General features: G+C 38.4%; 1 protein-coding gene across 1 annotated transcript in view; it reads right to left on the reverse strand.

Moving 5' to 3' along the window:
- The window catches only part of Dach2 (dachshund family transcription factor 2), a 743,535-nt gene that overhangs the window by 397,037 nt on the left and 330,647 nt on the right, over window positions 1–15,851 (reverse strand). Inside the window, exon 3 of the mRNA XM_055598244.1 lies at window positions 13,015–13,127. Coding sequence (XP_055454219.1) covers window positions 13,015–13,127 — 113 coding nt within the window. The remainder of the gene's footprint in view (window positions 1–13,014; window positions 13,128–15,851) is intronic.

Genomic DNA, 15,851 nt, shown 5'->3' on the forward strand with positions numbered 1-15,851 from the left:
CACACATACACAGAAACACACACAGATGTGACAATTAGTGAAAAGAGAGGCCATGAATTTGAAAGAGAGCAAGAAGAGTTGAATGGGAGAGTCTGGAGGAAGGAAAGGGGAAGGCAAAATGATGTAATTGGAGTATAATCTCAAAAATAAAATTAAATAAATTAATAATCAACTGAAAATGACAACCAGCTGAATTTTTCAAAAATATGTTTATTTTTTTCTTAATTACAATTTATACACTTTGTATCCCCCCTGTACCTCCCTCTTCCCCACCTGTGTCCCTCACCCAGTCCACTAAAAAGGGAAGTCCTCCTCCCCTTTCCTCTGATCCAAGTCTATCAGGTCTCATCAGGAGTGGCTGCATTATCTCCTTCTGTGGGCTGGTAAGGCTGCTACCCCCTCAGGGAGAGGTGATCAAAGAGCAGGCTATTCAGTTTCTGTCAGAGACAAACCGTGTCCTTATTACTATGGAGACCACTTTGTCACTGAACTGCCATAGGCTACCTCTGTGCAGGGGTTCCAGGCCATCTCCATTAGAGGTTCTTGGTGTGAATATCAGTTTCAGAAAAGACTCCTTTGCTCAGACTTTTCAGATCTGTTGCTGTCCTTGTGGAGCTCCTGTCCTCTCCAGGTCTTACTATCTCCCACTTCTTTCATAAGATTCCCTGCACTCTGCCCAAAGTTTGGCTATGACTCTCAGCATCTGCCTTGATACCATGCAGGGTAGAGCCTTTCAAGGGCCCTTCGTGGTAGGCTCCTGTCCTGTTCCCTGTTTTCTCCCTCCTCCGATGTCCATCCTCTTTGCCTTTCTGAATGGGGATTGAGCATCTTAGCCAGAGTCCTCCTTCCTGATTAGCTTCTGTAGGTGTACAGATGTTAGTATGTTTATCCTATACTATACGTCTAATATCCACTTATGAGTGAGTATATACCCTGTGTGTCTTTCTGCTTCTGGGATAGCTCACTCAGGATGATATTTTCCAGTATTTACCTGCAAATTTCATTATTTCCTTGTTTTTTATTGCTGAGTAAGCTTCCATTGTGTAGATATACCACAATTTTTGTATCCATTCCTCAGCTGAGGGGCATCTGGGCTGTTTCCAGCTTCTGGATATTACAAATAAAGCTGCTACAAACATGAAAAAAAAAGCAGGAGAAGCAAGGTCACAGCACGCAGCCAACTTTTATTGAAAGCAGAATCACAGATGAACAGACAGACAAAGCACACAGAGAGACATACTTCCCTAGTGGGGAAGGGTATGTAGATCTGGAATCCAAGTTTGTCTGACAGAGACCCACATTCGATAAATTTGAGTGTGTTGTAAATTTTCTTTCCTCCTCAGAATTGGCTAGTTTGGAATATGGTCCGGGGTTGGATAAACCTGACAAACAAAGGGGAGATGATTGAATCCCACCATAGGAACCTGCTCAACCCCACCTCACCACAGGAGATATGATAGTTCCACTAAGCAGTTCCTTCCAGCAGGAACAAAACCACTAAGTCTTTATCTTGGAAAGAGGGGGAGAGAGAGAAGGAGGGATGAGAAATCAAATTAGAAATTCACACATTTTAATGTGTAAGTGAAAAATAGATGAACATAGCATACTAGACAGAGAAAAATCCAGGAGCCCTCAATTATACATAAAGAACATAGCCAACTGAGGGAAGCTAGGAACAGGAAACGTGGCCTTCCCCAAGGAAAAGTACACCAATTGGTTACCAAATAGCCAGGCCCCCAGGGCTCAAAACATACATACAGTTAGCATTACCAGGATTGAAGGTTATATTTTAGTAATATATATGTATATCCATATACATATGTGCAGGTAATAACAATTAGCAAAAAAAAAAAAAGTCATGATTTGAGGGAGAAGAGGGAGGGGAATATGGCAGGGTTTGGAGGGATGAATGTTGTAACTAAATTGTAACCTCAAAAATAAAATTTAAAAAGAAGATGAATCTATTTTGAAAAAAAATTTAAAATCAAATGTATGACATTTAAGCAAGGCAGCAAGGACAAACATAAAATTTACTGATAGTGAAGTAAATTGAAAGCCAATTCTACAGCATTTATCTTTCCTAGTTAGAAAAGAAAATGGTTTGTATAACTCAAAATAACTTATAGTCCAAAAAATATTGTTATCTGACTACATAAAATATTTTTCTAACATTTGGCTATAAAAATATTCTTGGTAATGTGCAATGATATATTCAAAATAATAGTATCCCTCTGGAAGTCCAAAGATTCCTTGATCTTCCCCTGAACATTATTATCATTGTCTACTCTATAGCAGACATCTTTTGTATTTCATACTCCTCCTCCTATCTCTTTCATCTATTATAGGCATAAGAGAAGGACCACAGAATTATAGTAAGAAAGTACAATATTCAAATATAACTTGGTGTCTCCACTATCACACAGAAGGTACATAATATAATATATGACAATGAACATTTGGGCTCTAGAACTTAAAAAGGCTTGGGTTCAAACATGAATCTACCACTAAGTTACTTCATGGCCTAAAGCAATTAATTTAAACTCACTTAGCCACATATCATCTGAAACATGAAGGCAATATTCAAAAAGTTACTATAAAGATGAAATGAAGGATATATGAAACATTTAGCAGCAAAGCCTCATAAATACTAGGAACTTAATATATATTAGAGTTTCCCCCCAAATAGATAAGCTACTAATGTTTATCTAACAGTGGATTATCTGCAACATAATTTTATATATATATTTTCCTTTCATATCCATGTTCTCTAAAAATCTGAAATCAAACTTAATTTACATATTGCTGATTTTAGGCTTTTGTAATATACTTTAAAAGTCCAACACAGATTATCTGTAGAGTATCAATATATAATCCAGAAATTATTATATCTTCATTAGGAGGCTATATTTACAAGACAACTTTTATTAATGCAAGAATTGTTTTATAAATATTTAAAGTCATCAAAATTATTTTGCTTTCCCCAAAGCCTGAATCTATCCCTAAATTCTGTCTTAGCCAGAGACACCATCCTGTAATGTATTGCCCAAAGAGAACACGAATCATCTTAGACTGAACTGGATTGATATTTTTTTAATTTTAATTTTATTTTTATTAATTACAATTTATGCACTTTGTATCCCAGCTGTAGCCCCCTTTCTCATTCTCTCCCAATCCCACGCTCCCTCCCTCATCTCCTCCTATGCTCTTCCCCCAGTCCACTAATAGAGGAGGTCCTCCTCCACTTCCATCTGACCCAAGCCTATCAGTTCTCATCAGGACTGGCTTCACTGTCTTCCTCTGTGGCCTGGTACGGCTGCTTCCCCCTCAGGTGTAGATGATCAAAGAACCAGCTCCTGATTTCATGTCAGAGACAGCCCCTGTCCCTACTACTGGAGACCCTCTTGGACGCTGAGCTGCCATGGGCTACATCTGTGCAGGGGTTCTAGGTTATCTCTATGCATGGTCCTTGGTTGGAGTATCAGTCTCACAAAAGACCCCTGTACTCAGATTTTTTGGTTCTGTTGCTCTCCTTGTGGAGCTCCTGTCCCCTCCAGGTCTTTCAATTTATTTCTACTTTCATAAGATTCCCTGTACTCTGCCCAGAGTTTGGCTGAATCTCAGCATATGTTTTAATGCCCTTTTGGGAAGAGTCTTTCAGAGACCCTCTGTGGTAGGCTCCTGTCCTGTTCCCTGTTTTCTCCTTCTTCCAACATCTTCATTCAATTATTAAACAACAAATTCTTATTAATAAATCACTTTGGAACTTCTTTTTCACTAAACTTAATGTGTCATAGTTCAGATCCTCCATATTTCTCCCTTTATAGTAGAAGGAACTTATCCTACTTTCTTCTATAAGTTTCATTTTATCTACCCTCCCCAGCAATAGATCTTTAAATATTTACTCAGTTCTTTAGTAAGTGGTTTCTGAAAAGCATAAAATGTTTTAACAAAAATAAAATTATTTGGATTAGAACACATGAGACTCTAAGACATAAGTGTGAAACCTGAACTATTTTCACAATTCCATTTGAGCCACAAAAGAAGAAAGAAATGAAAAAAAAAAAAAAGAATGTTTTGAAATATTTTTGGAAGCATATGGCCCATAAAGAAAAGAGAAACTACTTATCATGGTAAATCAAAAGCTAGTTTCACAAACTTTCATCCATTTCTTTCATTTTCTATTCAAAGCATATCAGTCACAATTTTACCATCTTAAACCTCTGCTTTAGTCTCCTTAACTTCATTGCTATTTCAACTATCACAATAAGCACTTCCTCATCTCTTCAGTACTTCTTTCTGCCTGGAATGTCTTTCCTGATACTCCACATTTCCAACACTACAAAATACAAAATACAGGTCTAAGGAGTCAATCGTTCTGATCATTATGCAATTCACCTAGCTGATTTCTTATTTGTTAGCTTAGGACATCTTGTATGTAGTTATATTGTGGTTTGTCATACTCCAATATTATTATTACACTAATATATCTCTTCTCCTTAATTCTATGAAGACCAAGACCACTACTCATATATTTGTCCCTTTTCTAAGGAATTACAACCCATACAATGAAAGTACTTTATAGATTTTTGTTATTAAAAGATAATATGGAGTACTACTCTGCAAAGAAAAATAAGGAAATCATGAAATTTGCAGGTAAATGGTGGGACCTGGAAAGGATCATCCTGAGTGAGCTTTCCCAGAAGCAGAAAGACACACACAGTATATACTCACTCATATAAACATATAACATAGGATAAATCTACTAAAACCTGTACATCTAAAGAAACTAATTAAGAGAGAGGACCCTGACTAAAACGTTCAATCCCCATCCCCAAAGGCAAAGAGGATAGACATCAGGAGAAGAAGAAAATAGGAAACAGCCTAGGAACCTGCCACAGAGGGTCTCTGAAAGGCTCTGCCCTGCAGACTATCAAAGCAGACACTGAGACTTATGGCCAACTGTTGGGCAAAGATCAGGGAATCTTATGTAATAAGTGGGAAAAAGTAAGATCTGGAGAGGACAGGAACCCTACAAGGAGAGCAACAGAACCAGAAAATTTGAACACAAGGGTCTTCCCAGAGACTCATACTCCAACCAAGTACCATGCATGCAGATTACCTAGAACCCCTGCACAGATGTAGTCCATGGCAGTGTAGTGTCCAAGTGGATTACATAGTAATGGGAAGAGGGATTACCTCTGTCATAATCTGATAGGCCTGTTATTTGACCACCTCCCCCTGAGGAGAGACCAGCCCTACCAGGCCACAGAAGATGACAATGCAGCCACTCCTGATGTGATCTGATAGACTAAGAACAGAAGGAAGGAGAGGAGGACCTCCCCTATCAGTGGACTTGGGGAGGGGCATGCGCAAAGATGGGGGAGGGAGAGTGGGCACCGGAAAGGAGGAGGGAGGGGCTTATGGGGGGGATACAAAGTGAATAAACTGTAATTAATAAAAAAGATAGGTTAGGGGACAAGATGGCTGCACCAGGAGAACAGGGCTGAGGAACCGGAAAACATTTCCTATACAGTGACCAAGAGAATGAATCCTGGACCCTAAAACAACAGCAATCGTGTTTTTCAGGTGAGAGTAAACCCCCACAGCGTGGGAATTGGTCTGTACCACTCTCAGGTCCCCCAGCCAGAACCCCGGAAGAGATCCTGGGTCGAGCAGGCCCTAGGTCCCCAGACAAGAGCCACATGCCTGTGTGTTATGATCACCTTCCCAGGCTGATCAGTGGGCACAAAAACACCAGAGACTAGGCGTCCCTGTCGCGAGAGAATCCACAGGGAAGGAAGGAAGCTGTACTGACTTAAATCACCCAGTCCTTCCCTGGAAAAAGTATCGCAGACCAGCGGGGCCAAGCCACCATCAGTGAGCTGTGCTCCAGACACAGGCAGTTTCTGCCCACCAGCTAGCTGGGGGGGAGACTGAGCGGTGCGCCCCAGGGCAAAAAAAAGAGACTTGGAGTCCCTGTCTCCAGAAAATCCACAGGGAAGGAAGGAAACTCTACTGACTTAAATCACCCAGTTTTTCCCTGGAAAAAGTCTCACAGACCTGCAGGGCCGAGCCGCCATCACTGAGCAGTGCTCCAGACACAGGCAGATTCTGCGCGCCAGCTGTCCAACTGTGTCACAGCAGCTGATCATTGAATTTACAGCAAGAAACCCAGAAACAGGGCAGCTGTCTTCAGGACTTCCCTGAGAGAGAGGAGAACCCACTCGACTAACAAAGACCACAGTTACCACTCAGGTCTCTATCCCTGAGGTAAGCAGCAGCAACTCCTGAAAAAACGCCAGCCATCCAGGGACTATACCCAAAAAGCTGAGAAGACTTCCTTCAAGAAAAACCAGCTTTCTGCCAAGGGGATTCTCTCCACCACAGGATCCCCAGAAACCACCAGAAAATAACCCCAAACACCTAAGATAGCCCAATCGGTAGAGGTTAGCTCAACAAAAGACAGAGCAATATGGCATCTTCAGAATCCAGGGGCAAGTAGCCCTGGACACCCCAGCATAACTGAAATCCAAGAAGATGACCTAACAACTATGTTCATGAAGATGATAACAGAGGAAACAAATCAGATATGTAAAAGACATAGAGGAAGACAAACTCAAACAGAACATTGCCATCCGTAAAGAAATAGAGGAAGTTGCAGCCAAACAGTTTGTGGCCTTTAAAAAGGAAATGCTTAAAGCACTAAATGAGATAAAAGAAACAGAGGTTGGTTCAAACAAACAGCTGAAAGAAGTGATGGAAAAACAGGAAAATACAGTTAGACAGGTAAAGGAAATCAACAAAATGGCTCAAGATCTGAAGATAGAATTGGAAAAATTGAAGAAAACACAAATGGAGGAAATTGCAGAGAGAAAGAACTTAGGGAACAAAACAGGAACTACAGAGGTTAGCATAACCAATAGACTACAAGAGATGGAAGAAAGAATCTCAGGTATGGAAGATACAATGGAAGAAATCAATGTATCTGTCAAAGAAAATGTTAAATCCAAAAAATTCCTGACACTGACCATCCAAGAAATCCAAGACAATATGAAAAGACAAAACCTAAGAATAATAGGTATAGAGGAAAAAAAAGACTCCCTTCTCCAAGGCCCAGAAAATATTTTCAACAAAATCATTGAAGAAAATTTCCCCAAGTTAAAGGAGAAACCAATATGGATACATGAGGCCTACAGAACACCCAACAAATTTGACCAGAAAAGAAAATCCTCCCGCCACATAATAATCAAAACAGTAAGTATACAGAAAAAAGAAAAAATACTAAAAGCTGCAAGGAAAAAAGGCCAAGTAACATAATGGCAAACCCATTAGAATCACACCTAACTTTTCAACAGAGATTATAAAAGCCAGAAGGGCATAGACCAATACCATGCAGATCCCAAGAGAACACAGATGTCAGCCCAGGCTACTATACCCTGCAAAACTCTCAGTCCTCATAGACAGAGAAAACAAGATATTCAATGAAAAAAAAAAAATTCAACAATACCTACACACAAATCTAGCATTACAGAAGAAACTGGAAGGTAAAATACAACCCAAGAAAATTAGCTTCTTTCAAGCTAATTTCCTGTGTTTTACAGGAAATAATTAACACTACTACAGTAAAACAAAAAGCAACCAAGCACACAACCTTATGAACACAGCCAACATCAAAATCAAAGGATCTAACAGCCACTGATCATTAATCTCTCTCAACATCAATGGACTCAACTCTCCAGTAAAAAGACACAGATTAACAGAATGGATACGTAAACAAAACCCAGCAAGCTGTTGCATACAAGAAACACACCTGGGGGATACAAAATGAATAAAGTGTAATTAATAAAAAATTTAAAAAAAAAAAAAAAAGAAACACACCTAAGGCACAGAGATAGACATTACCTGAGGGTTAAGGGATGGAAGAGGACTTTCCAAGAAAATGGACCCAAGAAGCAAGAAGGAATAGCCATTCTAATAGCTGATAAAATAGACTTTCAACCAAAATTATTAAAAAGAGGTGAGGAAGGACACTTCATACTCATCAAGGGAAAATTCCACCAGGAAGACATCAAAATCCTGAACATCTATGCCCCAAATACAAGAGCACCCACATTTGTTAAAGAAACATTGATAAAATTTAAACCACATATAGATCCCCACACATTAATAGTGGGAGACTTCAACACCCCACTCTCAACAAAGGACAGGTCAACAAAACAGAAATTAAACAAAGAAACACTGTCTCTAACAGAGGTCATGAATCAAATGGAACTAACAGACATTTACAGATAATTACACCCAAACACAAAAGAATTAACCTTCTTCTCAGCACCTCATGGAACCTTCTCCAAAATAGACCATATAGTTGGTCACAAAGCAAGCCTCAACAGATACAAGAAGATTGAAATAATCCCTTGTACCTTGTCTGATCACCATGGAATAAAGATGTACCTCAACAATAACAGAAATAGCAAAAAGTCTACACACATGGAAACTGAACAACTTGTTACTAAATGACAGCTGGGTCAGGGAAGAAATAAGGAAAGAAATTAAAGTCTTCCTAGAACTCAATGAAAATGAAGACACAACATACCCAAAATTGTGGGACACAATGAAAGCAGTGCTAAGAGGAAAGTTCATAGCACTAAGTGCCTTCAAGAAGAAATTCGAGACAGCGCATTCAAGCAACTTAATGGCTCACTTAAAAACCCTAGAAAAAGAACAAGCAGACACACCAAAAAGGAGTAGAAGGCTGGAAATAATCAAACTCAGGGCTGAAATCAATCAATTAGAAACAAATAAAACAATTCAAAGAATCAATGAAACCAAGAGCTGGTTCTTTGAGAAAACCAACTAGATCGACAAACCCTTAGCCAAGCTAACTAAAAGGCAGAGAGACACCACACAAATCAACAAAATCAGAAATGAAAAGGGGAACACAACTACAGACACTGAGGAAATCCAAACAATCATTAGCACTTACTTCAAAAGTCTATGCCATGAAATTTGAAAATCTAAATGAAATGGACGATTTTCTTGATCAATTTGACTTACCAAAGCTAAATCAGGACCAGGTAAATCAACTAAATAGTCCTATATCCCCTAAAGAAATAAAAGCAGTCATCAAAAGTCTCCCATCCTAAAAAAGCACAGGACCAGATGGCTTCAGTGCAGAATTCTACCAGACCTTCAAAGAAGAGCTAACACCAATTCTCTTCAAACTATTCCACAAAATAAAAACAAAAGGAACATTACGAAATTCATTCTATGAAGCCACAGTCACCTCGGTACCTAAACCTCACAAAGACTCAACAAAGAAAGAGAATTTGAGGCCAATCTCCCTTATGAACATTGATGAAAAAATACTTAACAAAATACTTGCAAACGAAATACAAGAACACATCAAAGATATTATACACTATGACCAAGTAGGCTTCATTCCAGGTATGCAGGGGGGGGGGTTTCAATGAAATATGGAAATCTATCAATGTGATCCACCATATAAACAAACTGGAAAAAAAACAACACATGATCATCTCCTTAGATGTTGAAAAAGCATGTGACAAAAATCCAACATCCATTCATATTTAAAGTATTGGAGAGATAAAGGATACAAGACACATACTAGAACATAGTAAAGGCAATATACAGCAAGCCTATAGCCAACGTCAAAGTGAACGGAGAGAAACTTAAAGCAATCCCACTGAAATCAGGGACAAGACAAGGCTGCCCACTCTCTCCATAGCTCTTCAACATAGTGCTGGAAGTCCTTGCTAAAGCAATAAGACAGTTGAAGGAGATCAAGGGGATACAGATGGGAAAGGGTGAAGTCAAATTATCACTATTTGCAGATGATATGATAGTATACATGAGTGACCAAAAAAAGTCCACCAGGGTGCTCCTACAGCTGATACCTTAAGCAAAGTGGCCAGATACAAAATTAACTCAAAAAAATCAGTAGCCCTCCTGTATACAAAAGACAAAAGGGCCGAGAAAGAATTTAGGGAAACAACACCCTTCTCAATAGCCACAAATGACATAAAGTACCTTGGTGTAACCCTAACCAAGCAAGTCAAAGACTTGTATGAAAAAAATTTCAAGTCTCTGAAGAAAGAATTAGAAGAAGATATGAGAAGATAGAAAGATCTCCCATGCTCATGGCTTGGCAGGATTAACATAGTAAAAATGGCCATCTTACCAAAAGCAATCTACAGATTTAATGCAATTCCCATCAAATTGCCAACACTATTCTTTACAGACTTGGAAAGAAAAATTCTCAACTTCGTATGGAATAACAAGAAACCCAGAATTGCTAAAACAATCCTCTACAATAAAAGATTTTCTGGAGGTATCTCCATCCCTGATCTTAAGCTGTACTATAGAGCAACATTTATAAAAACTGCATGGTACTGGCATAGAAACAGAATGGTGGATCAATGGAATCGAACAGAAGACCCAGAAATAAACCCACACACTTACAGATACCTGATTTTTGACAAAGATGCCAAAACCATACAATGGAAAAAAGATAGCATCTTCAACAAACGGTGCTGGTCCAATTGGATATCCACATGTAGAAAAATGAAAATAGATCCATCCTTATCACCCTGCACAAAAATGAAGTCCAAGTGGATCAAAGACCTCAACATAAAACCAGACACATTAAATCGGCTAGAAAAAAAATTGGGGAATACCCTAGAACTCATTGGTACAGGAGAAAACTTCCTGAACAGAACACCAACAACACAGGCTCTAAGAGCAACAATCAATAAATGGGACCTCATGAAACTGAAAAGCGTCTTTAAAGCAAAGGACACCGTCATGAAAACAAAGCTACTGCCTACAGATTGGGAAAGAATCTTCACCAACCCTTTATCTGACAGAGGACTCATATCCAGTATATATAAAGAACTAAAGAAGCTGAAAAGCAGCAAACCAAGTAATCCACTTAAAAAAATGGAGAACAGAGCTAAACAGAGAACTCTCTGTAGAGGAATATCGAATGGCAGAGAAGCATTTTTAAAAATGCTCGACCTCATTAGTTATTAGGGAAATGCACATCAAAACAACCCTGAGATTTCACCTTATACCCATCAGAATGGCCAGGATCAAAAACTCAAGTGACAACACATGCTGGAGAGGTTGTGGAGAAAGGGGAACCCTTCTCGACTGCTGGTGTAAATGTAAACTTGAACAACCACTCTGGAAATCAATCTGGCGCTTTCTCAGACAACTAGGAATAGCGCTTCCTCAAGATCCAGCCACTCCTAGGCATATACCCAAAAGAGGCGCAAGTACACAAAAAGGACATTTGCTCAACCATGTTTGTAGCAGCTTTATTTGTAATAGCCAGAAGCTGGAAAGAGCCCAGATGCCCCTCAACTGAAGAATGGATGCAGAAATTGTGGTACATCTGTACAATGGAGTATTAATCAGCAATGAAAAATAAGGAAATCATGAAATTTGCAGGTAAATGGTGGGACTTGGTAAGGATCATCCTGAGTGAGTTGTCCCAGAAGCAAAAAGACACACACGGTATATACTCGCTCATATAAATATACAACATAGGATAAACCCACTATAATCTGTACATCTAAACAAACTAAGCAAAAGAGAGGACTCTAACTAAAATGCTCAATCCCCATCCTGAAAGGCAAAGAGGATGGACATCAGAAGAAGAAAACAGGAATCAACCTCTGAACCTGCTACAGAGGGCCTCTGAAAGCTAGAAGAAGAAAATTAGAAACAACCTAGGAACCTGCCACAGAGGGCCTCTGAAAGCCTCTGCCCTACAGACTATCAAAGCAGATGCTGAGCCTGATGGCCAACTGTAGGGCAGAGTGAATGGAATTTTATGTAAGAAGTGGGAAATAGCAAGAGCTGGAGAGGACAGGAGCTCCATAAGGAGAGCAACAGAACCAAAAATTTTGAACACAGAGGTCCTTCCTGAGACTGATACTCCAACCAAGGACCATTCCTGGAGATAACCTAGAACCCCTGCACAGATGTAGCCCATGGCAGTTCAGTGTCCAAGTGGGTTACATAATAATGGGAAGAGGGACTGCTTCTTATATAATCTGATTGGCCTGCTCTTTGATCACCTCCCCCTGAGGGGGGAGCAGCCTTACTAGGCCGCAGAAGATGACAATGCAGCCACTTCTGATGAGAACTGATATACTAAGATCAGAAAGAAGGAAAAGAGGACCTCCCCTATCAGTGGACTTGGGGAGGAGCATGCATGCAGAAAGGGGAGGGAGGGTGCGATCTGGAGGGGAGGAGGGAGGGGCTTATGGGGGGGATACAAAATGAATAAAATATAATTAATATAAGTTAAATAAAAAATTTAAAAAGATTGGTTATTAAATAAATAAGTGTTTAAAAAAGAAAAAAAATAATAATTTTTCTTTAATTTTTCCTTGATATAATAATTTTAAAGGTATAAGTTTCTACTGGGGAACTATTAGGATAATTTTTTAAGTGTGAGTTCTATGATAATTTATGAAATTGTTATTACTAATTTACTTCACTATTCCAAAAAATTATTCATCACAATTACCTACAAGTTTACTTACTGACATACTGTTGTTCTTCAGAGGATGCACTTTTTTTCCACCTTCATACCATGGTATAGTAACTTTAACAATATACAACAGACAACAGACAAAACAAGTATTGGTGAGGTATATTAGGTAAGCACCTCATGGGAAGATTTCAGATGATGCTAATTTGTTCATTCCATGTCTTTGCTCCCAGCATGCAATATACACATAGAAAGAGGTTTCTTATATGGATACAATTATAAAGTCATACCCATTTAATTTGAGTCATTTAAGTGCAAATAAAAATCTTGTTTGCCTGAATACTCCAAAAGTGTTCAATAATTTAACTTCTAGTAGAGCTTGAAAAGTTCTGAAGGGCAACACACTTACATCAATATTAGTTTTTGTTTTTTGTTTTTTTCAAACCGTGGGCAGTATAAAGAGACAAAGCTGATCAACAGAGGGATTGTGTTACCTGTTGGAGTGATAAGTCCTGGTGATAAAATACCTGGGACTGCCTGGGGTAGAAGGCTGGCATTATCTTGCAACACTCCCAAAGAACGCTTAAGGGGTCTGCCAGGCCTTGAACTGTTGGAAAACAAACAAAGATAAAGCTCAAATACTATTACTTGATACATTTGCTTTTTGGATATTATGTAATTGTCAAGAATAAATCGAACTTTACATTAGAGATTATGTGCTGTCATGGGTTAACAAGAAAATCTAACAGTTTACAATAAATTTTACAATGTAGTTTTGGCTAATACCAAAGCCACCAAAGATCAATTTCCAGTTTAGCTTTTATTTATAATCCAGTAATTTGCAATGCAAGCCACCTGTTCTGAAGAATCCTAAATTATTTCCTGCCTTTAAAACTGGTACCAATATATCCTACTAAGGTATAAGAGAGTGAGTCACAGAATTCAGACTGTACAAAATTGTACAGTATAAATCTCTACTTGACATACCAGAGGAGATGGGTACAGATTTGTGAGTTATAGAACAAAACATAGAATGCACTAGCATTTCCACAGCTGCTAGAAACACATCAGGAACAAAGGAAACTCATTCCTAGTATTCCATTTTTGTTCTGCCTCTTTTAGAGTGACTACAGAAGGAAAAATTTCCATATCGGTTGTCTTTTTGTCAGATCACACATTTCTTTATTTTTTCCTTTTCATTTATTTATTTTTAATTATTAAAATTTATTCACTTTTTATGCAAGTTGCAGCCCCTCTCTCTTTCCCTCCAGCCCCCCCTTCCCCCTTTTACTCCTCCCATTTCCCTCCCCAAATCCCCAAGGTGAAGTCTTCCAACCGTTTTATCTGACCTTACCCTATCATGTCTCATCACAGCTGGCTGCATTTTCTTCCTATGTAGGCTGGTAAGACTGCCTCTTCCTCCTCAGGGGGAGGAGATCAAAGGGCTAGCCACTGAGTTCATATCAGAGACAGCCACAACCCACTTGGAGACTAAGCTCCTATGGGCTACATCTGTGCAGGGGTTCTAGGTTTTCTCCATGCATGGTCGTAGTTTGGACTATTAGTCTCAGAAAAAACATAGGCAAGAGTTTTTGGTTTTGTTGCTCTCCTTGTGGAGCTCCTGACTCCTCTAGGTCTTTCTCAGATCTCATCCTTCTTTCATCAGATTCCCTGCACTCTGCCCAAAGTTTGGCTATGAGTCACAGCATCTGCTCCAATACCCTGCTGCATAGAGTCTTTCAGGGTTCCTGAGATGCTCAATCCTCATTCAGAAACACAAACAGGATAGACATCAGAGAGGGAGAAAACAGGGAACAGGACAGGAACCCACCACAGAAGGCCTGTGAAAGATTCTACCGAGATGACGTATTTCTTTACACATTTTATTGGTCCATTGAGAATTTGTACAATGTGTCATATTCACCCCTCTCCCATCTCTTCCTCCTTCCATATCCACCCAACTTTGTGTCCTCTTTGGTTTAAAACCATCAAGTCCACTTTGTGTTGCCCATATATTCTAGTTGAATCAAAACTTAAAGCATTAATTAAAACTGTTGAAGTCACACATTCTTAGATCTAGTGCAAAAAGCTCAAAAAATTGAGTTTTAGAAGCTGTGGATAGAGTTGTGTGGTAAGAAATCTCTATTGTATGTACACAGTTCTGAGCTCATTAAAGAGTTAAAAGGAGTGTAGATAAAAATAAATTGCAGTTGTAGGAATAAAATACAAACGTGTATATCTGTTTTTTTTTCATCTCATGCCTTCATAATAAAATCATCATGTAGAGGTTGCCACAATTTGGAGAACTATGAAGCATAAATATTAGAATAAAATTATTCTCTAGTTACTATATATTTTATTTTATTACATTTATTTATTTGTTTCTGTCTCAGTGTTGCATGTCACAGTATGTCTGAGGAGGTCAGAGGACAACTAGTGAGTGTTACTTTTCTCCTTTTACCATGAGTCTCCTGGAGACTGAACTGAGCTCCTTTGGTAAGTACACTTATCCATCCATTGAACCATCTCACAGGCCCCATATTTTACATATTTTTAAACCTTGTCTAAAATGCTGTTATTTTCTTTTAATATAAATGCATTTTATAAGGAAAAATAAAAAGATTTTCAATTATTACTGCAAAATACTATGTTTAATACACAGAGCATTAAAAACGTATGAGGTTCATTCAAATAGACATTTCCAAAAATGACTTCTTGTTCTCAAACACATAGACATTAAACTGCATTCTATCAACTTCCCAATAGTATTCCATCAATATAAGTCAAACTCTGCCTTTCAAAGAGGACAAGCTCTAGCAACTTTATACAGCAGTACTATTATGAAGCTCATTTTACACAAACTGTGCTAGTGTTTTCTTCCATTAGACATAAGTATTGTGTATCATTCTATCAAGAAAATTTGTTTTTCCTATTTAATGTTTCAATCTCTAAAATTTTCCTACAGTTTCAATTCAATTCTGGGTCATAACTTATTTCATTAATTCAGTGTCATTGCCCATTTGCCCTTGCCTTATTTTTTTTCAGATCTTTTAAGGGTTCAGAAGAAGGAAAATACTATTAATTTCAAATATCCTATAGGAACCCAAGATCAATGAAAGATATTTATCAAGGTATGTAGTCATAAATAAATGACTACAAAGAATTTAATTAAAAATTTAATGTAACAAAGAATAAATTACTTTGTTAAATAATAGTCATCAAACCTAAATATTCTAAATGTTTAATTGTATCTTGTTTTGTCAGATCTCAAGCTTCCTATTTAAATGCTTACTCTTTGTACTTTGTGCCTGAGTTTCAGTGCTCTGTCCAT

This window comes from Psammomys obesus, unplaced genomic scaffold (genome assembly GCF_907164565.1).
Source record: "Psammomys obesus unplaced genomic scaffold, mPsaObe1.curated_primary_1811, whole genome shotgun sequence".
Taxonomy (NCBI): domain Eukaryota; kingdom Metazoa; phylum Chordata; class Mammalia; order Rodentia; family Muridae; genus Psammomys; species Psammomys obesus.